Source organism: Mytilus trossulus, chromosome 2 (genome assembly GCF_036588685.1).
Source record: "Mytilus trossulus isolate FHL-02 chromosome 2, PNRI_Mtr1.1.1.hap1, whole genome shotgun sequence".
Lineage (NCBI taxonomy): Eukaryota > Metazoa > Mollusca > Bivalvia > Mytilida > Mytilidae > Mytilus > Mytilus trossulus.
In genome coordinates this window covers 188,337-200,483 of record NC_086374.1, presented here as the reverse complement: position 1 = coordinate 200,483, position 12,147 = coordinate 188,337, and the positions used below count along the sequence as shown (strand labels likewise).

At 33.9% G+C, this 12,147-nt stretch overlaps 1 protein-coding gene across 1 annotated transcript in view; it reads left to right on the top strand.

Annotated features, from left to right (window-relative positions):
- The window catches only part of LOC134706190 (integrin alpha-4-like), a 42,307-nt gene that overhangs the window by 25,394 nt on the left and 4,766 nt on the right, over positions 1-12,147 (top strand). Inside the window, exons 13-17 of the mRNA XM_063564899.1 lie at positions 1,773-2,263; positions 4,005-4,149; positions 5,829-5,951; positions 6,851-6,979; positions 8,657-8,746. Coding sequence (XP_063420969.1) covers positions 1,773-2,263; positions 4,005-4,149; positions 5,829-5,951; positions 6,851-6,979; positions 8,657-8,746 — 978 coding nt within the window. The remainder of the gene's footprint in view (positions 1-1,772; positions 2,264-4,004; positions 4,150-5,828; positions 5,952-6,850; positions 6,980-8,656; positions 8,747-12,147) is intronic.

The following is a 12,147-nucleotide window of genomic DNA, read 5'->3' as shown; positions in this document are numbered from 1 at the left end:
TACACTAAATCCATTGGATCTTGGATATGTACGGCTTGATAGTTTAGTCTTAGATGCATGATTTTTTTATTAGTTGTTAGTGGCTTTCTGTCAGATAACTGCGAGTACTCTCAGATCTGTTCATTGTGTCTTTTTGTGTCGGGATGTATAAGTACCCGGCCATGTTGTACTGTTATACCACTGTCCCAGGTTAGGGGATGGTTGGGATCCCGCTAACATGTTTAACCCCGCCACATTATTTATGTATGTGCCTGTCCCAAGTCATGAGCCTGTAATTCAGTGGTTGTCGTTTGTTTATGTGTTACATATTTGTTTTTCATTCATTTCTTTTAATATAAATAAGGCCGTTAGTTTTCTCGTTTGAATTGTTTTACATTGTCCTATCGGGGCCTTTTATAGCTGACTTTGCGGTATGGGCTTTGCTCATTGTTGAAGGCCGTACGGTGACCTATAGTTGTTAATATATGTGTCATGTTGGTCTCTTATGGACAGTTGTCTCATTGGCAATCATACCACATATTCTTTTTTATATACCTCACCTTATACTTAGTATCCTACTTTTTTTTTACCCCAAGATATCTATAAATTGTCTTTACGGAACCTGACGAGGATATAATACCTAAACTTTTTCATGGTACCCCCTATACCCCAGAATATCGCTAAATTGTCTTTACGTACCTGAAGAGGATTATACCTCACCTTCTACTTAATATCCCACTTAACCCCAGGATATCTATAAATTGTTATAACGGAACCTGACAAGAACTGTACTGTAACTTTTCCTTGGTTACCATATATACCCCAGGATATCACTTACTCTTTTCTTTACGGAACCTGACGAGAATTGTAAATCACCTTCTACTTAGTACCCATATATTCCCCAATATATCGTTAAATTGTCTTTACGGAACCTGACAAGGATTGTAAATCACCTTCTACTTAGTACCTAAATAATCCCCAAGATATCGTAAAATTGTCTTTACGGAAGCTGACAAGGATTGTTCCTCACCTTGTAGTCGATACCCATAGAACCTGACAAGGATTGTTCCTCACCTTGTAGTCGATACCCCACTGTATACCCAGGATATCGCTTAATTGTCTTTATAGAACCTGACAAGGATTATTCCTCACCTTCTACGTGGAACCCTACTGTACTCCTTAGTATCATAACGTGTCTTAATAGATCCTAACAATTATTATACCTCACCTTTTACTTTGTACCCAAGTATACCCATGATCTCACTAAATTTTCTTTACGGAACCTGACAAGGATTATTCTTCGCCTTCTACTTAATATCCCACTGTACCTCTATGATATCGCTATTGTGTCTGGGTGGAACATGACAATGCTTATACCTCAACTTTTACTTGGTACCGATATTTACTCCAGGATATCGCTAAATTTTCTTTATGGAACCTGACGAGGGATATACTTCACCTTCTACTTGGTACCGATATTTACCCCAGGATATCGCTTAATTGTCTTTACGGAACCTGACGAGGTTAATGGTTAACCCTAATCCTTACCAGATAACCAACTAGAAAAAGAAAGTAACAATAACAATAAGACCGTACTCATAAAAACTTTATTTAATTCTATGAAGTACTTATGTTAATTTAGTACTTATTTTTATGTATATAGGGTTGATGTTTAGACGAGTTGTATATAACATAAAGTATCTATCTATCTATTTATCTTAGTTTTATGTATATAGGGTTGATGTTTAGACAAGTTGTATATAACATAAAGTATCTATCTATTTATCTAACAGGCGATGTTTGAATCCGGTTGTAATGGTACATGCTATCCAAATTTAAAGCTGTCACTTACTTCAAAACCAAACGTTATCATTTTTGGGAAAACAGTTGAAATAGACATACAATTGAAAGTAACTAACTCCGACGATCAATCTCATGGGACAAGGTTTATCATCTTAGCATCACACAACACGGATTATCTTGGTTTTTATCAACCGCAGCATCAAGGAACCGAGTTAGGAACTTGTATAGATCCAATGAATGTTTCTGTTGTCTACTGTGACCTTGATAAGAGTTTATTTCAACAACAAGTGGGCTTATTCAACCTACGATATAATGTTTCTAAACACCGACTAACCGACCAAAACATAGATGTGTATCATGCAACTAAGAGTGTTGTATATGCTGTGAATGTATCCTCAACAAGTTCCGATCTTGATTGGTCTGACAACAATCTTCAACTAGAAGTGCCGATACAATATGTGTCAGAAATTCAACTAACAGGGTGACTATTACATTACACTTTGACTGAAAGCTCAGATTCGATTAAACATAGATTGTCCATTACAAAAACAAACAAAATATTAACGCACAAAAACCAACCAACTCAAACACCACACATCATACAAAACACTTTCTTTTTTATTTTATCAAACTGAATGAGGTTTTACCCTGAACTATGATGCTGTCTGTCTCAAGGCAAGCACATTGTCATTTAGTGTCGTTACCCTGCAACATAATGTTTATCTGTCTAAAGACAAGGACATAATTTTAAAACATGATTTTTGGCTGTCGGCAAGATTAATGCCTGTTAATGTCTTCACCTTGCCCCATGATGTTATGTCTGTCTAAAGGCAAGGACATAACACTGCAACGTGATGTGTGTCTGTCGGCAAGATTAGTGTCTGTTAAAGTCTTCACCCTGCCACGTGATGTTATGTCTGTCTAAAGGCAAGACATAACACTGCAACATGATGTTTGTCTGTCGGCAAGATTATTATCTGTTAGTGTCTTCACCCTGCCACGTGATGTTATGTCTGTCTAAAGGCAAGACATAACACTGCAACATGATGTTTGTCTGTCGGCAAGATTATTATCTGTTAGTGTCTTCACCCTGCCACGTGATGTTGTGTCTGCTTAGAGGCAAGGACACAACCCTGTGAAATGATGTGTGTCTGTCGGCAATAAATAGTCAGTTAGTGTCCTTACTCTGCAACATGTTGTTGCACCCGATTAAGGCAACAACGTTGTCAGTAAGTGTCAGCACCCTGCAAAATGATGTTGTATCTGTATGCAGGAACATTGTCAGTGTGTTTGTTTCCCTGCAACAATATTACATAGTGAGTAGGTGTCCTAGCCCTGCAACACGATGTTGTATGTGTCGTTAGGCAAGATCAGTGGATGCTGTTATGCTGACATGATGTTGTGTCTGTCTAAGGAACAACATTGAAAATGGGTTTCGTTATCCTGCAATATGTATTCGTATAAATCATCTTCTTGTGCATAGTCAAGGCCAGGACCGTCTCATCGTATGTTCTTACGTACCCTTAATATAACGAGGAAGATGTGATATGATTGCCAATGAGACAAATATCCTCCAAAGTTCAAATGAAATATATGTCAGCAATTATATGGCCTTCAACAAAACAAAAAAACTAACAGCCTAATTTATAACAATATAAACATGACAATACATTGGCAACTTGTTCAGAGGTAGTAACAATAGTAGAAATATCGCGTATCTTATACTTAAATATCGATGTTTTACTGTACCCTTTAACGTAATGCTGTGTTTGTTAAAAGTAAAAAAAAGTACATTGCCAGTGTTTGTCCGAACCCTTGAGCATGTTGATATGGCGCCGCATGGGCAAGGATACCAATGGTGTGTGCAACGTGTTGCTGTGTTTATTCAAAGTTAAGAACATTGTCAGTGTTTGTCCTACTGTAGCTGTCGAAAGTCAAGGTCATCATCCTACACATAGTGATTTTGAAGTTTCAAGTATAACAGAATGTTTCAAGTATCTTTTTTTTTCTTCATTTAACGTAAATATTTAGTTGTGGATTTTCGTTTTGATTGCAAATTCCTGGATGTTCTTGATAGTTAACAAATAGATTTATTTAAATGTTATGTATATACATGGTAATTGAAAGCCTTATGAATTTATTTGTGTAGTCTTGATACCACATGTTAAGATGTTAATATGTCAATAATTAAGAAAAACGTCATGTTTATTTGTATTATCTAGTATTTCAGATCCAGAACAAGTAACACTGTCAGCTGTCTCCAGCATTAAGTTGGTTCACACGTATCACGTGTACAACATGGGTCCAAGTCCGATGGCTTCAGCTGTTGTTAGAGTTTGTTTTCCCGTAGTTTCAACACAAGTTCAGGTATGATATCAGTATTAATATCAAAATTAAGATATATATCGTTCGCGGCTCTGATTGGATATCAACACTAAGATATTTGTTTGTATGTCATATTTCATTCCTTATAAAACCATCAACATAGGTTCCAGTTTTATGTCAATATTAAGGTATACGGTACATGACATGTTTTATTCCTTAAGCATCAACACAGGTTCCAGTTTTATGTCAATATTAAGGTAAACGTGCACATGACATATAATCATCCTGTATAATCCACGAAGGTCTTGGTATTATATCAATATGAGGGGATGAATGCGCATGTCACGTTAATCTTCTTGTAGGTTTGGATAATATATCAATATTTAGACATAAAGCGTATGGGATGTATGTGTGGTTACCTTTCTCTCTGTCCCTATGTATGTTTTGTACTATTTGTCCAACTTATCATTTTATGCATGTATCTGTACCTGTGTTTTAACCTTTCTCTCTGTCCCTATGTGTTGTAATATTTGACCAACTTAATATCTTATGCATGTATCTGTACCTGTGTTGTAACCTTTCCCTCTGTCCTTATGTGTTGTAATATTTGACCAACTTAATATGTTATTTTTCCCTGTTGCTGTGTGTTTACCTTTCTCTCTGTCCCTATGTGTTGTAATATTTGTTATTCTTATTACGTTATTTATGTCTCTGTATTTGTGTTGTTACCTTTCACTGCGTCTGTTTAGTTCACGCATCATTGTAAACATAACAGAATTTGATAAGACTGTCATCAAAGTGATAGGGTTAGAGCTATAAAACCAGGTTTAATCCACCATTTTTCTACATTTGAATATGCCTGTACCAAGTCAGGAATATGACAGGTCTTGTCCATTTTTTTATGTGTTTGTTATTTGATTTTGCCATGTGATTATGGACTTTCCGATTACATTTTCCTCTAAATGCAGTATTTTTGTGATTTTACTTTTCTTTCGATATCCCTAATATATGTCCAACTTAATATGTTCTTTTTGTCTCTGTATCAGTGTGCTTACCTTCTTTTTTGTCATTCATTGTTTATTTGTTGTAATCTTTGTCTCACTAAATGTCTTATTTTGTTTCTCTAAATGTGTTAATACCTTGTCTCTGTGTATTTGTTGGAACTTTTGTCCGAACTTAATTTCTCTGTACATGTTTGTTTTCATTACCTTTGTATTTGTGTTGTCTCATTGTTATTCACATCTCATCTTCCTTATCTAATTTTGTATTGGACGACACCGTGTATCTTTTAAGAAAATTAAATGATAAAAAGCTGTTGCTAATTATTCAATCCTGCTTTTTATTCTATCAAACATTCCTTAATTGTTAATCGATCTTCCTTAATTAATAGCGTTCCTGCATGTCTATTTCTAGTCCTTTCTGAACAAAACAAATTCATTTGAAGATTGGTGAAGCATTCAATATTTTCTATATTAACTAAAACACATCACATGGACTTAGTGTGTTAGCGCCAAAGACAGTAAAAATAGACATGACTTAGCATTCTTCTCTTTTTTCGATATGATTACAGTTTGATGGATACACATTCTGTTTCATATCGCATTTTAACTATTTTGATCTGACGTCACTGATGTGTCTTATGTAGACGAAACGCGCGTCTGGCGTATTAAATTATAAGTCTTGTACCTTAAATATATATTAAAGATTTGTTATTTTTTTAGGCTAAATCTACAAGCGATAAAATAACATGGAAGGTTGATGAGAAAACGATTGATAAGATGCTTGATGGAGAAAGTCATATTTCGCAGAAAAACACAGAAAAGAAAACAACGTTTGGTGAAATAGTAATTACGATCATCTATATTAGTATTATTTCTCTATGATTGACATTCTACGTCAGCTGGTAATTCGAATTTATAATAATGTGTTGAGAGATTATAAAGAGAATACAATGCAGTAATTTATAATACATAATCACCTTAGCTCTTCTGATAAAAAATAAGCAAATGAACAAAATTGTATTGCTTTACTTCGTCTTCAAGAGAAAAACCTGGATTGTGTCGTAAATAGCATCGAATCATATCAATAAGATTTATATTCTTCTTTCCACATCTTCTGCTATAAGAAAAATTTAAAAAAGTTCAACCGCCGTAATCAACATCAATGTGTCTTCCTATGCTACTATTGCAAATCCTGTCTCTTACGTTATCATTGTTTAATTTTACTACTATCTGGTCTTATGCTGTCCTAAGAGTGTGAGCATTCGGAACTGTGTCATACATAAAAATTCTATGATAAAGCCACTATCTGCTGCTGCCCCCTGTGAGCATAGAGAGCTGTGTCATACATGAGAACTCTATAATATAAGCACTATCTGGATTCCTGATGCCCCCCGTCCCGAAAATGATAGATACAAACTCTGTAATTCAAGCACAATACATAGGGACAAAGAAAAAGTAACCACATAGGAACATAGACATGAGTAGATTTGGTGTGAGTTTCTTTATTGTTTTTTTTTCTTATCCTGCCTTTTTGGAGAAGAACGATAATAAACAGGTTACTTTTAAAATAATAATCGATTGTATACACTTAAAAAAGAGAAACGTTTCACAAGGGAGTAGACGAAAAAACAAAACGTAGTGATAAAAGAAAACCATTACAAACGAAATCTTATAGGAAAGAAAATAACTGCAATAACTTATACTTTTCAATATGCTACCTAATACTTTTAAATGTTTTCCAGTCATGTGGTACTGTTGACGAATCTATGAACGTAATATATGACGTCACAATCACACAGTTAGACATAGAAGAAACCGTTGAGATTGACTTTCATGTTGTTCTTCAAAAAAGTGATTTGATATTTGATAAGGTAAGTAGAAATTGGGCTTTTCTGTGAACCATCCTTTTATTCTATCTTGAAAATATTCGGCCGGAATGAAAAAAATAATACTTCTTATTTTTTTTTAAGGATAAGTGAATTCATATTTCAGAAACATTCAAATCTTAGTTTCATATGTATGTTCTATATTATGTTTACAACCGTTCATTATCTTTGCTCCTGCTATGGTTTAACCGTTCATTATCTTTGCTCCTACTATGGTTTAACCGTTCATTATCTTTGCTCCTACTATGGTTTAACCGTTCATTATCTTTGCTCCTACTATGGTATAACCGTTCATTATCTTTGCTCCTACTATGGTTTAACCGTTCATTATCTTTGCTCCTACTATGGTTTAACCGTTCATTATCTTTGCTCCTACTATGGTTTAACCGTTCATTATCTTTGCTCCTACTATGGTTTTACCGTTCATTATCTTTGCTCCTACTATGGTTTTACCGTTCATTATCTTTGCTCCTACTATGGTTTAACCGTTCATTATCTTTGCTCCTACTATGGTTTAACCGTTCATTATCTTTGCTCCTACTATGGTTTAACCGTTCATTATCTTTGCTCCTACTATGGTTTAACCGTTCATTATCTTTGCTCCTACTATGGTTTAACCGTTCATTATCTTTGCTCCTACTATGGTTTAACCGTTCATTATCTTTGCTCCTACTATGGTTTTAGGAACCGTTCATTATCTTTGCTCCTACTATGGTTTAACCGTTCATTATCTTTTCTCCTACTATGGTTTAACCGTTCATTATCTTTGCTCCTACTATGGTTTAACCGTTCATTATCTTTTCTCCTACTATGGTTTTATGAACCGTTCATTATCTTTGCTTCTTCTATGGTTTAACCGTTCATTATCTTTGCTCCTACTATGGTTTAACCGTTCATTATATTTGCTCCTACTATGGTTTAACCGTTCATTATCTTTGCTCCTACTATGGTTTAACCATTATCTTTGCTCCTACTATGGTTTAACCGTTCATTATCTTTGCTCCTACTATGGTTTTATGAAGATGAGGTATTAATTTGTGTTGGCGACTACATTACAGGCTCTTGTTGCATTTATAACTCTTTAGGGTATGTTTGAATTAAAGTATATTCATACATATCATATGTGTCTTTATTATGAAACGATAACGTAACATCACAACAGAACCAGTCACACAATGAATGATTGTGTCTTGTTTTTATATAAATTAGATAGTTGGTTTCCCTGATTGAATGGTTTTCCACTAGTCTTTTTTTGTGACCCTTTATATGTTGGTGTTCTTTGCGAGCCACTGTTCCGGGTTTGGCCATGCTTTGATCTATATTGGTTTACGTTTCTTAAACTGTGATTTGTATGGAGAGTTGTTGCATTGGCACTCATACTACATCTTCTTATATATATATTCAATAAAAGAAGAGAATTTCATATCATGGCCACAATTTATTTAAAAACAAAAACAACAACAAAACTTAAAAGACATCTAAAAACTATGCAACATTAACTCCACGTTCACTAGCTGAACACAGGTATATAAGATTATAAATTGAATATTGACAGGAGATATAAAAAATTAAAATATATAATAAAAATGTTTAAGCATATCCAAACATCATATATATTTCGTAATATCCATTACATTTATAAAAGAGAACGTATCATTTCAGGTACCTGCTATTCTATTCAAATCAACAGGAAAAGTTAAAACAACAAATAGGAGAGACTATACAATCACATCCTTGAATGCAACTTTCCAGGTACTGACTTCTATACAATTAAATCCTTAAATCCACTTTTCCAGATACTGATATCTTTACAATACAGTCCTTAATTCGAACACTTAAAGTCTCATTTAAAGATGCCAGAATATTCCTCATGCTGAATTTGGACAGTATTTCAAAGAGTTCTTCTTCTTCCTCTTTCATGTGTGATTGATTCCGTGTGAATATTTTGCGTAGTGTTGGGCAACAACGTAAGTTACCTCTTGACTATTTATAATTAAAACATTCGCAATATAATGATTTAAATAATGTACAACTAGTGTTGCCAACTACTTTTCAGAGCGTGCCTCCATGGAAGCCCTGACTAACTCGACTGTGTTAGCCGATGGACTGTTGTTGGTAAATTGTTGCAATCCCTGATGGTCCTCGGGAAGAAAGATTGACCGTATGCATCTGTTCATAGATATATGTTGTATGCGTGGCAATGAGACAACTCTCCATCTAATGTTTTTTCTTGGTAGAAGCGGTTTTTACCTCTGGTCCGGTTATCGTTTAGGATGGAATACTGTTGATTTTATATGTCTATAAGATCGTACTGGATTTTGAATACCATGCATAATCTATAATATAAAGAAGATGTGATATGATTGCCAATGAGACAACTATCCACAAAAGACCGAAATGACACGGACAAACACAACTATAGGTCAACGTACGGCCTTCAACAATGAGCAAATCCCATACTGCATGTTTGTTTTCCTCCGTTCTTCGATATTTTCCAATTTTAAAGTTTACCATAGATATACAGTCAGCTGTTCGGTCTGTGTAGTTGTTATTCACATTTCGTGCTGCTCTTTCCTGTACTTAATATATTGTCTTGAACATATTTTGGGTTATTGAGTCCCATACTGTGCATGCATATTCAACTGTAAGTCGTATCATGGATACATATGCAGATGCCTTCAAATGTTTTGTAAAGCCTTTGAGATTTCTACATATTACTCCTACAGTTATATCATTTTTGATTACTGTTAGGTTAGATTGTGTTAATTCTGATGGTTACTCCTATGTATTTGATAGCTTCAACTGTGTTGAGAGTATGACTTTGTAGTTTGTATGCTGTTTGTATCACTGGTCGATGTTTTTTTATGATTTTCTTATGACAAGAGATAGAAACTCGTTTTTTGTTTTCTAGTCTTCCAGGCACCAAATTCTATACAATCAAGTGCTTGAATCGAACATTCCAGGAACTTGTATCTATACAATTCAATCATTGAATCGAACATTCCAGATACTGATATCTATAACATTCAATTCTCCATCCTAATATTTCAGGTTCTGACTTCTGTAGAATTAATCATTGAAATCCCCATTCCTGGTACTGAACACTTTACTCTTCAATTCTTGCATTTTAACAATTCATGTACTGACTTCTATACAATTCAATCCTTCATACAAATATTCCTTGTACTGGCTATTATTAAAATCCTTTATACCAATATTCCATGTACTGACAATTATTCCAATCCTTCATACCAATATTCCATGTACTGACAATTATTCCAATCCTTCATACCAATATTCCTTGTACTGACAGTTATTCTTATCCTTCATACCAATATTCCTTGTACTGACTATTATTCCAATCCTTCCATCAAATATTCCATGTACTGATTATTATTCCAATCCTTCTATTCAATTTTCCTTGTATACTGATAATTATTCCAATCCTGCAATCCAATATTCCTTGTACTGATTATTATTCCAATCCTTTATACCAATATTCTGTGTACTGATTATTATTCAAATCCTTCAATCCAATATTCCTTGTACTGACTAGTATTCCAATCCTTTCAGCAATCATTCCATGTACTAACTTCTATACAATCAATCTTTCATACCAATAATCCTTGTACTGACAATTACTCCAATCCTTCAATCCAATATTCCTTATACTGATCATTATTTCAATCCTTCAATCCAATATTCCTTGTACTGATCATTATTTCAATCCTTCAATCCAATATTCCTTGTACTAACTATTATTCATATCCTTCAATCCAATATTCCTTATACTGATCATTATTCCAATCCTTTAATCCAATATTCCTTGTACTGATTATTATTCCAATCCTTCAATCCAATATTCCTTGTACTGACTATTATTCCAATCCTTCAATCCAATATTCCTTGTACTGACAATTATTCCAATCCTTCAATCCAATATTCCTTGTACTGACTATTATTCCAATCCTTCAATCCAATATTCCTTGTACTGACTATTATTCCAATCCTTCAATCCAATATTTCTTGTACTGACTATTATTCCAATCCTTCAATCCAATATTCCTTATACTGATCATTATTCCAATCCTTTAATCCAATATTCCTTGTACTGATTATTATTCCAATCCTTCAATCCAATATTCCTTGTACTGACTATTATTCCAATCCTTCAATCCAATATTCCTTGTACTGACAATTATTCCAATCCTTCAATCCAATATTACTTGTACTGACTATTATTCCAATCCTTCAATCCAATATTCCTTGTACTGACTATTACTCCAATCCTTCAATCCAATATTCCTTGTACTGACTATTACTCCAATCCTTCAATCCAATATTCCTTGTACTGACTATTTTTCCAATCCTTCAATCCAATATTCCTTGTACTGACTATTATTCCAATCCTTCAATCCAATATTCCTTGTACTGACTATTATTCCAATCCTTCAATCCAATATTCCTTGTACTGACTATTATTCCAATCCTTCAATCCAATATTCCTTGTACTGACTATTACTCCAATCCTTCAATCCAATATTCCTTGTACTGACTATTTTTCCAATCCTTCAATCCAATATTCCTTATACTGATTATTATTTCAATCCTTCAATCCAATATTCCTTGTACTGATTATTATTCCAATCCTTCAATCCAATATTCCTTGTACTGACTATTATTTCAATCCTTCAATCCAATATTTCTTGTACTGACTATTATTTCAATCCTTCAATCCAATATTTCTTTTACTGACTATTATTTCAATCCTTCAATCCAATATTCCTTGTACTGACTATTATTCCAATCCTTCAATCCAATATTCCTTCTACTGACTATTATTTCAATCCTTCAATCCAATATTCCTTGTACTGACTATTACTCCAATCCTTCAATCCAATATTCCTTGTACTGACTATTATTTCATTTCTTCAATCCAATATTCCTTGTACTGACTATTATTCCAATCCTTTAATCCAATATTCCTTGTACTGACTATTATTTCAATCCTTCAATCCAATATTCCTTGTACTGATTATTATTTCAATCCTTCAATCCAATATTCCTTGTACTGACTATTATTCAAATCCTTCAATCCAATATTCCTTGTACTGACAATTATTCCAATCCTTCAATTCAATTTTCCTTGTACT